Source organism: Marmota monax, unplaced genomic scaffold (genome assembly GCF_021218885.2).
Source record: "Marmota monax isolate L192 unplaced genomic scaffold, Marmota_monax_Labrador192_F-V1.1 WCK01_AAM20220418_F8-fsc00004, whole genome shotgun sequence".
NCBI lineage: Eukaryota > Metazoa > Chordata > Mammalia > Rodentia > Sciuridae > Marmota > Marmota monax.
The window spans coordinates 8,440,887-8,456,718 of NW_026692881.1; the positions used below are offsets into that span (position 1 = coordinate 8,440,887).

Sequence of the window (15,832 nt, forward strand, 5' to 3'; positions counted from 1 at the left end):
TCTTTGACCATCCTTGAGTAATAGGATTTTAGTGTGATAGGACTACTTACTTGTCCTTTGGCTTCTACATCTACAAATTGAAGGTGTAGAATTAGTTTGGAAAGGGCTCAGTCATCTAATAACATCATCAGTCTAATGCTTGGATTTTGTTCATAATATCCATGCCAGTGGTCATCACTGTTGTCTGAAATATGAACAGTATATATTGTTTTGTGACTTCTTTTTTTGCTTGGCAATAAATCTGTGGAAAAAATAAACTTTGAAATAATTCTTTTTAATATAGTGATAAAATTTAATATGTGTGGATGTAGCACTGTTTAATTAATGAAATAGCTTGGTGGACATTTTGATTTTTTTAAGGTTTTTTTGACGTATATTTATATACATTGCCATATATTTTGGGGTACATGTATTTTTTGCCCATGTGCAAGCATATCTATTGTCTGGATTCCTAGAAGTAGATTTACAACAGAGTATGTATATGTTAAATTTTGAGAAATGTTGAAAAAATGTTCTCTAAAAAGAACAGTTTATGATCATACCAGTAATATACAAGGGAGTGTCCCTTTTCTGACATCCTCACCAACTCTGCATATTATCAATTTTAGATTTCATCTGTGAACTTTCATATTCATTGTCTTATTTTTTCATCATTATGTTTGACTTTTTAAAATTTTCTTCAAGGAGCTTTTTATATATTCTAAGTATGAATCTTTTGTTACAGAGGTTGCAGTAATTTTTCTTCCAAATGTGTCCTGCTTCCTAGTTTTCCTTAATTGATCCTTAAAAATTAAAGTATCAATGCCTGTGTTGAAAAGTTGAACAAGAATTAATGAAATATTATATACTCAAGTTCTTAGCAAAGTGCCTGATATAATAAATGTTAATTATTTTAGTAATAGCTCATGTATGTTAACTTTCATTATGATTATAGTTTCCTCCTCCTTCACTTGGTTTCACCTCTGACCTCTGTCAGTATCTTTCTATTCAATCTTTTTGCCATGGAGTCATGTCTTCCTGCTCTTCCCTTCTTGGGTAGGGTAAAGAACACACTGTCAGTGGTCATCACAGTCTTTTCCTAGGTGATCCTGATTAGTTTCATCTCCTCCAGCAGCATCTGCTAGTCCAGCACAGAAGTGACTGTACCATGCTTATCTATCTTTGACTTATTTTTGTATTATTTGCAATTTTAGGAAAAGCAAAGGTACCCATCTTGACTGATACCAAAGAGACTAATAGAGAAAAGAACAACTAGTGAAATAGCATTTTTCCACTTTAACTCTCTAATAGAATGCTATGTACAACTTGCCTCGTTAGGCAAAGTCGAATAGGCCAGAGCTTGGAAACTCTTCAGAGAAAAAGGAAGTCACCAAAAAATCATACTACTAGTCACATTTTATAGCATGTTGATGAGCGCTATACTCAAAATCAAGGACCAGCTTCTAAAGAAAAAAATTTGCCTAAGTATTTTGGGGAAATAGAAAATTTATAATCTTTCAAAGTATATCTTTTAAAAGCTACTCTGGGAAGTTAGAAATATTCTGATTTATTTATAACTTTTATGTATTTAATTTTTCCATTTGAAGAATATGCAATGTAGACTTCATATATGCATAATTTAAAATATATATTGTTTTATAGTCCCATTACAATGAAAATTATATTTGTATTTAACAAGTTGTAGCATATTTTGGAAATCAAGATTAATAACGATTAATAACGATTTCACATGTGGTTAAACTGTTACAAATGAATCTACTCAGTAGTTTAAAAATATATTCATTCATTTATTTACTTATACAATACTTAATGAAGTGGCTGCTGTTTGTCAGTTCTGGGTCTTAACTATATAAGACTGCAAGTGTAAATATGAAATATATTCAAGGAGCTCATAATCTAATGCTATTAAAATAGATATGGAGACTAAGACTCTAATTTGGGCAATATAAAGAACCTAAATAAAACAGGAAATGGATCCCTTATAGGTTGAGCGAAGTTCTGTGCTCTGATCTCACTGAACAGTGCTGCTTTCCGGGGTAGTTGAATAGGAGACCTAGGAGAAACTGATCGCAGGAAGGGATGGAAGAAAGAGGGTGCCCTTATATACCAAGAGATGAGGATTTTCTCAGGAACTAGTATTTGGAAAGGGTAGGATACCATATTGGTATTTTCAAAATATTAACCTAACTCATAGCTAGTTGCTAAAATTACTTCAAGCTAAATTTTACCAATCACTAAGTTATTGAATCTATTTTTTTCAAAACCAACTATCATTTTCTCAGTGTTTTTTTTTAATTAATCATGTTGACTCTTAATGTTTGACGTTAAAATATTTTAAATAATCAATTTTAAATATGTATCCAGTTGTGGATGCCTCTTATCTGATGAGTTCATCTCCTCCGCAGTTTCGGTGTCTGAACTGCTCAGCTTCGCAAGTCTGCTCTCAGGATGGCCCTTTGTATCAGGTAAGAGGCACTCACGACGGTACATATGACCATCATGATGCCATGGCAGTGATCGCTTCATCCCCAACTTGAGTTACTGAGACATGTCACTCTGTAAAACTGATGTTTTTATGATCTTTTCTAAACTTAAATCCCCCAAATTCCCCATTATTTTAGTTGTCCTGAAATAATTATTTAACTTTATTGAATATAAATTGAAATTATAAATGTTAAGGCCATTATTTATGAGTCAGAAGTTCTTAATAATTACTACTTTCAGTCCTTGAGAAATCTCTGATCTATATTGGATCAGGATGTTGCCTTCTTTGTATAAGTGTGATTTTATTTTTAATTTTGCAGTGCTGGGGATCAAACCCACACCATCCACACACTAAGCAGTGCTCTACCCCAAACTATCTATATTCCCAGCCCAAAATGTTGTGTTTGGGCTTTTTTTTTTTTTTTTTTTTTTTTTTGATGAGCCATTCATCCATAAGTAAAAGATGAAATGCCAAGTTAGATGACTAAATAGGAGCAAGAACAAAATCTAATTGTGAGCTTGCTTATAGGGCATTGCTCTAAGTTTTTTAATCCTATTACCTCTTTTAATAAGGAAATGATAGTGAGCTAATTTAATAATGTGCTGATAATATTTGAATATGTGTCTGAGAAAAGTTTATCTAGTAAAAATACACTTAAAATTTTTTGGAAAGTAGAGACTTAAGTGCCCTATAGTAAGGATTATTGTTAGGTTCAGAGATGATCTATGATCCACCTTAATCTTGTGGACTAATCATAGCATTTGTTTAAAATATCCAGATTTTTTATGCCAGCAATTAAAGTAGTCTTCATCCCTATTTCCTTGGAGCCAAGAAAGGAGAATTATGTAAACTTTAGAACTAGTAAACTTCAGTGTAGCAGTTTTGGAGTTGGACAAATGAATGAATGTTAAGTATTAATACTTCAATACTAATCAAAAAATTTGAATTAGCAGCTTATCTAAAATTTCCCTCAGTCTTTTGGTCAAGGCTATGTTGTAGGAATCCCCATGCCTTCACTAAGATGTATGTTTTTTTCATATACAATGTTTAAGTCCTAGTTTTTTTAGCAGTGGAATAAGCAAATATAATGACATCTATAAAGGCCAAGAGGAAATCATTTAGGGGGAAAGAAAATCATCCTTTACCTTCTATTACACAAATTAGGGTAAGGGGTGAACAAATAATTTAGTTAGAGTTGGCAAAGTTTATAAAACTCTGAAGTTTATAAATGTTTTAGCTTTAAGCTTTGTAGCTGATTTGGGGCTGATCCATAATGGTATATTGTCCATAGCTAGAACCCACATACACACAGCTTTTTTATTTTATTCTTAGTATCAATGTCTGTGTCCTTAGAAAGAAAGATATTCTTAAATCTTAGTGAAAAGTATTAGAAAATGACTGGAATGAGACAAATTTTCAAATCTACACAAAATTCCATTTCTTTCTTCAATACTTCATTACAGATAATAGTCTCATATATGTAGATAGATAGATAATAGTCTTTTAAAAAAATTGAATTTGTAGTTAATTGTATGTACCTTTGGCCAAAACCAGAAATTTTCTAGGAAAAGTTTTCACTTTTTTATTACAAGAATATATTGATATATAGGTAATCTTAGTGATTGGGGAGGCTGAGGGAGGAGGATCAGAAATTCGAGGCCAGCTTCAGCAACTTAGCAAGGTCCTGTCTCAAAATAAAAAATGAAAACGCCTGGGGATGTTTATCAGTGGTAAAGCATCCCCAGGTTCAATCTCCAGTACCAAAAGAAAAAAAGAGGGAGAGGAAAAAAATATGTATTATATGTACATACAGAGCTATATATTATTGAGTTTTTAATTTTGTGAAAATTTTCTGAAATAGAAAACTTTCTAGGAAAATATTAGTGGTTCAGATTTACCCAAGAAGGGCTAGGAATGTAGCTTAGTGGTAGAGTACTTACCTTCTAGCATGTATAAAGCCCTGGAATTGAATCCCAGCACCACCAAAAAAAAAAAAAATTAACCCAAGAAGAAAGAGAAGTTAAACCACTAATTCACAAAAGGCATAAAAAAAATTTAAAGAATTAATTTCCTCAAGAGATACGTAAGTGGGCCATATATGGTAGTACACACCTGTAATCCCACTGGCTCGGGAAGCTGAGGCAAAAAGATCACAAGTTCAAAGCCAGCCTCAACAACTTAGCAAAGCCCTAAGCAACTCAGGGAGACCCTGTCTCTAGCTAATAATATAAAAAGGCCTGAGGATGTGGCTCAGTGGTTAAGCACCCCTGGGTTCAATTCCCAGTACCAGAGAGAGAGAGAGAGAGAGAGAAAGAGAAACAGACCTAAGTGGTTTTATGGTCACATTCTCCAAATTTCAAGAAGTAGATCTCTCCCATGCTGTATATAGTTTTAAATCACTGAAAAAGAATTCTTCCAAATTTGTTTCACAAGGGTAACATAAACATGATAGCAAAACTGACAGAGAACAAAACTAATACCAGATCTCATTTTGAATATAAGTATGAACATAAGCAATATACTAAAATATACTAAATATTCTTTTGCATAAATTTTTTGGTAGTGCTGGGAATCAAATTTAAGGTCTCACACATGCTAAGCAAGGACTCTACCAGCTACATTCCTTGTCTTTCTTGAGTATATTTGGTCCATTAAACATACTAACATATTATACAAAAAGAATAACAAAGACCTTGTATAATTTTTATCAGAAATGCGAGAATGGGTTAATATTATGGGGTTATCTCCTCAATTTTAAGTCTTTTAACATATATGTATGTATACATATATGTATGTGTATATATAATATTTAATAAAAATCAGTGTTAAGTCCTTATTTTTTCTCTAACTTGTTTTTATTTTGAATTTTTTCAAAAGAGTGGGAAAATTGAAATAATTACTTAGGAATAGCCTTAACCTTTACTTAGATTTACCAGTTAACAGTTCATTACATTTTCTGCCTCTTTTGTCCCTCCCTCTCTTTTCCCAAATCTTTCTCTTATTTCTTTCTTTATATATTATTTTTTGTAGAACTATTTAAAAATAAATCAGGTATTAGTACAGTTGACCATTAAATACTGCAGCAAATATTTCCTAAGAACAAAGATCCTTTTATATTTATCCAAAATTCCATTTCACACACCAGAAATTTAAAGAGTATATTAAATATCATAAAGATGTCAGTTTACCCATGATAAAATTATGAACTTAAGCATAATTTTAGACATATTTTTTCCAGGTTCTTATCTGACTTGACAAATTCAGGCATTCTAGAATTCATCAAAAAATACTGATGCTTCTGCTGAATGATACCAAATGGTTGTAATGTCACCAGTTGTCACCCCTCTTGAAGACCTTTTCACTGTCTTTCCTAATAGGAAGAGAATAAAATCTCTTTCAATAAATAAATAAATAAATAAATATATATATATATATATATATATATATTTATACACACACACACACACAGATGCTTCTGGTCAATTACATTTTTAAAATGAGTAATAAGGGGACAAGTGCACTGCCACATACAAACATGTATCATAAAGCTGAAATAGTTAAAATCATGTAGTAACTTAAACAGACATGAATAAAAAAGAATAATTTAGAAATAGACTCCAGCATCTATGAATCTATGAAAACAGTATCTTAAACTAATGGAAGAAAAACAGATTCATTTATCATTGAGCATATTAGTATTGTGCATTTAGTAGACATTGGTCACTCTTCTAGACCTGGGGATATAGAATTAAAATGAACACAAACCTTTTTTTATCATGGAACTTATACTCTAATGACTATAACAGATGGGGAAAAAACCAAGTAAATTTTTGTGTTAGAAGACATTGAAAATAGATTAATTAAATTTACTTTTAAGATAATCAAGGAAGGCCTCTTGATATGGTAGATTTTGATCAAAAGGAAATGAGAGACATAGCTATATGAATTGAATATCTGTCTGTAGAGCACTCTGGCCTAGGGAATACACTGCAAAGGCTCTTAGCAGTGGGTGAATCTGGTTGTCTAAGAATTGCAAGGAGGCCAGTGGTGCTAGAGCAGATAGTACAGAAGAGAGTGGGGTTGGAAATCATGCATTCAGAGATAGTGTTGACTATTGGGTGCAGATCTAGTAGGGCTTGTTTTCATTAATTGTACTGAGACAGGGGAGTTTAATTCATAACTCACATTATACACCAGTATAAGTTTCTGATAGTTTAAAGTGATAAATATTCCAAATGATACCATAAAAGATCACGAAGAAAATATAGTTGAGTAACTGATCTCAGATTGGGAATGGTCTTTCTCATTGTACCTATAAAAAAGATAAAAACCAATCAAGTTAACTGTTAATATTGAAAAGTAAATGGTAAAAATCTAAGTAAAGATTTGTAATAGATAACAAAAAAGATTTAATGTCCTTAATACATAAAGAATTCATATAAATCTATAAGAAAAAGCCTAACTTTCCATAGGAAAAAAAATGAACAAAGAACATATTAGGCAAGTTACAGAAAAGGAAATACAGCTGGCTAATAAGTGTATACAGATTCTAAACATTAACTTCTTTGAAAGTCAAGAAATGCAAAAAAAATAATAAAATACTATCTTATGTTTATTAAATTGCCAAATTAAGAGAGGTAAAGGATAGTACTTGGACATTCATATTTCTTAGGGAAATGTAAAAATAGAACAGCTTTTTGAAGACCAGTGTAATAATATTTATCAAAACACCCTTAAAAATGTATGTGCTGTTTAAATCAGTAGTTCCATATCCAGGAATATGTCCTGGGGGGAAGGATAGGAAGCAATGGGTCAAGATAAATTTATAATAGCATAAAAATTGAATAATATCAAATGTACAGCAAAAGGAGATATGGTTAACATATAGTTCCTTTTTAAAAATATTTTGTAGTTGTTAATAGATTCATTTATTTATATGTGGTGCTGAGAATCAACCTAGTGCCTCACATATGCTAGGCAAGTGCTCTACCACTGAGCCACAATCCCAGCCCCTACTTCCTTTGTAAATAGCATAAGATAGAGACAACTCTGTTTCTAAATAAAATACAGAATAGTGCTGGGAATGTGGCTCATTAGTCAAATACCCCTGAGTGCAATCACTAGTACCCAAAAAAGAAAAAAAAAATGATCATGTAGGAATGTATTAAATGGTATGGAAATGTGTATGTGAGATTTTAAATGAACACAAAGGTTTTGAATAGACAAAATTGTTTATGAAAAAATGTTTGGCATGAATCCACTTTTGAAAAAAAAGTGTAGATAAAAAGACTTGAAGGATCTTTAGATGATAGGATTTAAATAATTTTCCTTTATTTATTTATTTATTTACTGATGCTTTTCTGTATTTTTCAAATCTAAAATAAAAACAGTTTTATGATAAAAAGAATTTATTCTTTAAGGGAAAAAGTTAATCAAGGACAGTTTTAACCATTGCTAAAATTATCACATTTAAAATGTACATTTTTATAGTGTGTTGCTATTGCACAATGAGTTGTGAGAATTAGAAACTATGAAACAGAATCAGTGCAATAATTTAATGCAAAGAGAGGCCATATTTCATTTAGTAAATGGGATGCCATCTTATTTCAGAAAGTAACTGAAACATAAATAAAACTTACAGTACAACTCAAGAATTTTCAGTGTTATGACACAGTTCAATAAAATTACTGATCTCCATACATGGTCATACAATCAATATAAATGGTTTTTTGGAGAGGAGAGACAAAACCATCTTCAGCCCAAATCTGAGAAAATTTCAACCAATAACAACCAAGCCATTTTATTCCCCTCTCTGCTTTCATCCATTGTTGATGGATACTTCTGTATATGTTAAGTGTATTCTAAAATGAGTAACTTAATTACAGAATGTGTGCACATTCAATAGTCAGGAATGGAAAGAAAAAGTGAAGATTATTATAATAAACAGAAAGCTGTGGGTTGGAGTGAAGTAGAATGGGAATTAATGAAGTAAGGCTAGGAGTGTACCTATGTTAATGGTCTCAAAATGTGGCTCAGCTTTAGAAACTTCCAGAGAGTTTTATAAAATATAGATTCCTGTGCCCCACTCCTAGATAATTTGATTAAGTAAAATTAGAACCAAAATAATTTTAGGCCATGAAAATCTCAAGAGAATAAGATTATTATTCTAGTTCTTAGAAAGCTAGTAATGACATATCCATTACTTCTTCACCTCGGAAAGCATTTTTGTTGCTAGCCATCTGTAAAAGATACCCCAACATTGAGTCTTATCAATATGTAATGTAGTTATAAGTGCCTCAGTGGTCATTTTCAGAATTGTAAAATCTCAGTCTGTCCCTTTATTTATGTGAAAGAATAAAGTTCTCTATTCTGGATTTTTTTTCATTCCCCTACACTGATGAAGAAACATCAGTGAGTGGCCATCTCCCCTTTTCTTGATTCCATGAAAGTAGCTACTCAAATTTCACTTTAAAAAGGGAAACCTACAGCTTTACGAAAAGGAAAATTATTGGTTCTTCAGACCTTTTCCAACTTTATGATGTCTGGTTCTATATTATTACAGAAACTGGAGGTAAAAACAGATGCAGAGGTGGCATGGCTTATGCCTTTATCTGCAAAACATTCTTTCTAGTACTATATGGTAGCCAGATTTATGATACCTTTTCTAAATAGAGCAACATCTAGGACAATATGAACCTTTTAAAATTATACAATGGATCTGAATATACGATAGTATCAACTGACTGTTGAAAAAATGTAGTGACCTAAATAGTATTTCATGTGACATTAGCTACTTGTTTTCAATATTTTTAAAAGACCATTCAAATAAATTTTAAATGCTAAAATGACAAAAAATATCAAACTTATTTTAAAAATGTGCTTTGTGAAAACTACTCCAGTTTCACAGATTCAGAGCATGGAGTCTCTTAATATGTGACTCAGTGGGTTCTCACCAGCAGCAGCTCCATTTTTCAGCCCCTACTCCTAGTACCCCCACCCCAACACCTGGTTTACTAGTGGGATACTTGGAAATGGGACATGTAGCTTATAATTCTCCACAAGCCCTATCTCTCTTTGATCACATATGCAAACACCGCCCCCCCACGGTTTCTACAGGCTTTGAACTTGACCTCTGCTGCATATTAGTGAAAACTTGACTGATTGAAGAAAAATAATGGCAACCAAAAGAAATAATGGTAATACTTTAAATCGTAAATAGTAACGTAAATCTTAATTGGTATAATCACTAGCATCAGGAAATGTAGTAAATTATAACCCTAAATGCTTAAAATCTTTTGTATGTAAATTATATTGTTTTATGCAAACATAGTCTTATTCATCATCTGTTTTTATTTTATAGTCATACCCTATGGTTTTGCAGTATCGACCAAGAATTGATTTCGGTTAGACCAAGGGGCCTAGATTTCACTGAAATGAATCCTGCACTATTTGTTTACTCGTCAACAGATTGCACAGTGAACGGTGTTGGACTAGAGGGACACAGATTCTCAGCATGCAAATAAGGCCATTGTCTGTCTCTAAAATTGTCAGTAACATTCATGTTGTTTCTATTAAGAGCAAACCAAGTGCCATTCTGCTACTGATCCATCTGCATAAGGTATTTGTGCTGTCTCACAGTGTGCACGTCATGGCTGGAATCAGTTAGTTGTGCAGCCATGATTCATCCTTCTGAATATTTTGCTTGCCTGTTCCAAGATTGTTCAAATGTTTAATTACACTAGTAAAATGGCTCAATTTTCGTGGTGTTGCAGTTTTCACATACTTAACTATTTTATTCTTGTTTAAATAGGGTACTGTACAAGAACCTAATAATTATATCTTGAAATTATTTTGTATGGAACTGTATTTAGATAAGTGGTTTCTGAGCCACTGTCCTATTCTTCGTAAGCTTTTTGTGTAAGAAATAGTTCATTCTTGAGTGTGCAAGTCCTTTTGTGAAGAATTCTAATTATTCTTTAACATTGGAGCACATCATAATTGTAGACATTCTAAGCATCTCTGTGTAGTCTACCAATTTGCACAAGGAAGGCATGTTAGCCATCCAGATCAGAAATGTAGGTGACTTCTTGGACAACCTAAGTTAGATTCACAACCATTCACAATGTTGGCAGCTGATCACATTTACTTCTAATAAAATTAATGTGTAAGTAAGGTTAATCTTTCATAATGCCTTATGACAAGCGGGTGCTGCTTCATGAAACTTCATTGTATAGCCCATTTGATGTATGTATCATTATGTTGTTGCTGTCATTTAATGAATGCTTTTTTTAAAAAAAAAATTGGCCTTAGGTGTATGTCATTGCGGCATGCAGAAGGTTATGTCTGATGATTTTAAATGTTAGGATTTTTAGAGCAGATAACATTTTATGGCTTCAAAATCTCAAAAACAGTTGTAGATTCAAACTGTTAGTTACTGGTCACATTTCCAAACCATATGCATCAAATAGATTAAATACAGTGTAGTGGATAAACATGCTAACCAAAATTAATGGTTTAAGAATATTTTCTTTTAGATACTGTAGTAATGGGGGGGATTATTGTTTTATTCATGATCTCAGTAAAGGTCAGAACTATGATGATGTTGGTTTTGCAGTTTTGTTAAGTCTTCCATTCATTTCAGATTAGTCTGCAAGTCAAAGTCTTTTTACCTTAAATTAGATTAAAAACTTTATTTTAAAGCTTTTAAAAATCACACTTTTTTTCACCAAACCTCCTTGGAAATTGTTTTATCAGTTGCTTTGGAACAACCTTGAAATTTGAAATTTAGGGAAAAAAAAATCCTGGAGATTAGGAGAAATTGTTTTAGAAATCTGACATGAGCACAATCTATATGTTACACACATAGTTTTTATACTGTATACATGGTAGCTGTGCTACATTTTCCAGTAACATGTATCACAGTTAACACCTCTGGATGTCAAAATGCTTCATAGAAATAAAACATTGTATAACTCTAAGAAATACACAATAGACATCTCAACTTTGCTGCATTTCACAATGTAAAAGCTTAAAGTTAATAATTATCTTTTACATATGTTTTATCAAGTCCAAAAGTCTGTATTAAAGTTTTCTGTTATTGTTCTGACTTTGGTGAAGAAGTTTACAGCAGTACTTTTTTAGCTTCATTTTGTTAGATTATGTGTGTTCTTGGAAGGGTTCATAAGCGGAATTTAAAAGGCAGTTTTTATTAACTATCAATGCTTGGAAAAGACCATTACACTCCTCCAAAAAACTGAATTTGTTCTTTAGTTACAGAAATTATTTTGCTATACTGTGAAACCTAGTTCCTAGATATCCTTGAGAAATTTTTTAAATAATTATAAATGCATCACATCTGGATTAATGATTTAAGTATTTTACACATATAGAAGTTATTTTAATTTACTTAACTCAAAATGAATTACAAGTGCATTTTGAAAACCACAAATGAGACTTGGATATTTTGGCTTCGTAGCCAAAACTTACGGCCATAAACTAGTTTTATATACAAGATTTCTTTAAATTTGACCCTTGCCTAATCATATGTTTCACTATATTCCAAGGAAATATATAGGAAACAATTATGGAATTGAGAATAGTTGTATATAAAATTATTTTATTTAATGTTAAAGCACTGACATTTTATTTAATGCAATGGCATTTGTGCCAAAACATGTTTAAAAAAAAAACACAACACAATAAAGTAGGGCATCAATTGTTATTTGGACAAAGGTTCACATTTGTTGATGGTCCTGAGTAATGTTGTATTGCCACTAGAGCCTCAAATTCTTCATCTGACCTCTTGGTGTGTCACCTATGAGTTTCTAAGTATGGGACTGCCGTCATGTCCAGTAATACACTAAATCCCCAGTTAATTATTCCTTACATCAGGTCATAGAATTTGCAGGCAACCAGGTATAGAAAAAATTTACAGGCACCTTTTATGGTTAGCTTTATAAAATAAGGTGCTAAGAAACAAATGCTTCATATTAATAATCTATAGGAGTAATATTGTGAATCTCTAAAAATCAGAGAATAACCCTAAATTTACTCTTTAATCTGTTGTTTCTTAAGCAATAAACTGAAAAAAACTTTACTTCCATAAAATATTTTGGTATCTGTTTTATCTGCCTTAAAAATCAGATACAGAAGGGTCAAAGAATCTTGGATATAAAGAATGTGGTTTATAAATGTCACATTAATTGAACTAATCACATCAGTTAATAGAGAAATCAAAACATGGCCTTCTCTCTAGATTAATAAGACTCCTAAGATGCATGAAAAAATAAACTTAAAAGGTTCACTGATGAAGTAATATTCAATTTTGGGTTTGGGTAACATCTTTTAACTACTTTTAGAAAAGTGTATTATTTCTTTACTTATTGAACATCATCTATCCCAAACTAATATGCCACATTTTATAAATGTAATGGGTTTGCTAAACTATATTTTACACTCAAATGTCACCTAAATTAGAACTTGTTCTTTAAGGAAAAAAGTATGTTATGTTATATTGTGAACTGTTTAGCTTTATTGAATATTTAAGAGAAAGTGCCTCATTGCTAAAGTGCATTTCTGTTTTAGATTTACTGCATCAATTTTGAGTTGTCTGTATCTGTCTCTCATGAATGGTTTCATATCTAAATAGGCACTTGTAAATTAGTTTCTTTTTAAAGATTTTCATAAGAATATAGATATCACCAAAGACATTTTATTGTTAATAATTGTGTTAGAGAGACAGTTTTAACAGTTTGGAGGTTGGAAGTTTTTAGATAGCAACTTGATTTTATATAGTTAGGCAATAACCTTAATTGTTAAAACATCACCAAAGAAAGGCTTTAAACTGAATTTTCTTGGTGAGAAGGGTCAAATGCAGGTTTTTCTTGCAATAATCAGAGCACACTTGCTTTCAAATATTTTCACTGTTTTTCAGCACCATCTGACAGATTTTAGGAATCCTCAAACATGAGAAAGCGATAAACACATTTTTCTGAATGAAATATGGGAGAAATACTTTTAAAAGAAAATTGAAATTGAAATTTTAAATTTTAATTTGAGAAGTCTTTTCTTCCGTGGAGGTAGTATAAAATAAATCATACTTATTTAGCTCCCAAGTTCTTAGTAATATGAGAAATTTTCTTCAAGACAGACTTTGGTAAAAATGTTGACATCCTTACTTGTGAAGAAGATAGTACATTCTACTGGATTTATATAAGTGCTTTTTGAATATTCAGAAGCAAAATTTTCTTAAAGGCCTGTTTTTGTCTTGTTTTCTTAAAAGGGCCTGTTTGTTTTGTTTTCTTAAAAAGTAACTCTTTGTCTTATTTCTCAGCAGAAGCATTATTATTAGAATTTAGCTATACAAGAGCATCTATGTACATCAAGAGAGGTGTACTATTATGCCATTTCTCCTTCAGTTCATTCTGTGTGCCACCTTTCAGGTAAAACTCATTTTATGAAGTCTGTCTGATGGATCACTAGGTAAACCTCCTCGAATCAATTAAATGTGAATGTACACTCTATTATGTACTGTGGACTATCATAAGGAACTTTCCAGCAGCTAAGCTTTATACCAGATGTTGATTGGTTATAGGAATTTCAAAAATGACTGAGTTTGCCATAACTTTTCTTTCTGGATTAGAAACACAAAACCTTGAAATACTATTATCATTATTTTAAGATGTATATCCCTATGGTTTGGAGACCAATAAAGAACATAACATGTCTGCTAGGTCTGGTTTTGAAAAACATTAAATACACTAAAGACTCTGAAGCCCTTTCAAAGCACAAGATAAACAACTGTGTCTGGATTTACTTGATATACCTAGTTCAGTAATATTTTGGTGGAAAACATGAGATAAAGTTTATAAATGTTCTTAAACATACAGTATAGGGTTTTCATAGTGTTGGTTTTTTAAAAAGCAATGGTGGTTTTCCAGTAATTTAAAAGTGATTCTCTTCTTGTAACAGTTTTCACAAATAGTATGTTTATTTGCTGTCCTTATTATATTTTCAAATAGAATCAAATGCTTGAGCACTTCCTCTTCAGAAAGTTATAAAATTAAACTTAAAATAATTTGATCACTTTAAATGCTCATGCAAATGTGTCTGTGTAGTCATTATGTCCTTTTTTCAGTGATTCAAAACTGAGACTGACTTTTCAGAAATGCTTTTAAATAGTTTTTAAATCTAGAATCAAGTGAAACATACATGTTATATATACTGGATCTAGTTTTCTTCCATCTTACAGAACTTCATGGAATAAGCAACTAATCTAGTACAAATGAAGATTAAATATTTCTGGGTATTGTAGAGATAGTAAAACAGTTTAGTTTATTTATCCATACACTTCGCATCAATCCACTGGAGCAGGAGTTCTACACATTAAAATGTAATGGGATCAGCCTAACATTGTTTGAGATCAGTTTTCTTTTTGCCGTATTTTTTAGAATGGGGGTGGGGGCCTAAGTGTCCTTATGAAGCTGTGGTCCAGGACAAGAGCTTGTGGGGGGAGTATCAATGTTCCGCTGCATTCCTGCATCTGGCAACACAACAGCGATCATCCGTTTATATTAGGGTAGCCCTCACAATAAATAAAGCTATGATAGAATATATTGTAATGTTATGTTGCTAATTTTACTTTGAAATATGAAATATTTTAAGCTTTTTGTCAAAAGTGGTAACATCTTAATACAAATAAAAACCTTTTTGTGGTTGTAAGATTTAGCTTATAAATCATTCAAATTGAAGTGAAAGAATTACCAGGTCATTGTTAATGACTTAGTCTATTAAGAATATATGTATTTTTGTAAAGGAAAGCACTTGTAGATATTTAATCAGTACAAGATATATGTCTGTTTTGCAGAAGTAAAAAGCTGCTTAGAGATTCTCTTTAAATATTTTTTATTTTTGTGCTCAAATGTATTTTCTGTTGATCTATGGAATGTTCTGTACAAAGCTGTATGATTGTACTGTTGGGCTAGATACATTTTTTTTAATCTGGACTTAGCCAAGTATATTTGACCATGTTAAAAATAGTATCTTTGTTATTAAAATTTTGATTGCATAATTTGTTGTTTGTCGTATATTTAATATTATCACCTGTAGATTGCAGCCTTGGTTAAAAATGTCTCCTTTAAGTACTGCTCCTGCAGCAAATTTTATTGAAATTCATTGTGCACTTGAGATCTGAAGCTTCTTCAACTATTTAATTTCAAGGTAGCAGACTGCCCTTCAACTAATTCTTCAGGTGTCTACACCCAGAGAGAAGAATTTTATTTTGTTAGATTAATCAAACCTAATAGAAAGCAATTGGAGAATCAAAGAAAGGATTTCCTCCTTCAGTCA

General features: G+C 31.6%; 1 protein-coding gene across 4 annotated transcripts in view; it reads left to right on the top strand.

Moving 5' to 3' along the window:
• Window positions 1-15,554, top strand: part of Pcgf5 (polycomb group ring finger 5) — a 117,801-nt gene extending 102,247 nt beyond the window's left edge. For 3 of the 4 annotated variants that reach the window (XM_046450087.2, XM_046450086.2, XM_058581078.1), the window contains exons 9-10: window positions 2,406-2,465; window positions 9,846-15,554. In XM_046450087.2, the coding sequence (XP_046306043.1) occupies window positions 2,406-2,465; window positions 9,846-9,893 (108 nt within the window). In that variant the 3' untranslated portion in view covers window positions 9,894-15,554. The remainder of the gene's footprint in view (window positions 1-2,405; window positions 2,466-9,845) is intronic. The other variant, XM_046450088.2, reaches the window with a different exon arrangement.
• Window positions 15,555-15,832: the final 278 nt, after the last annotated feature.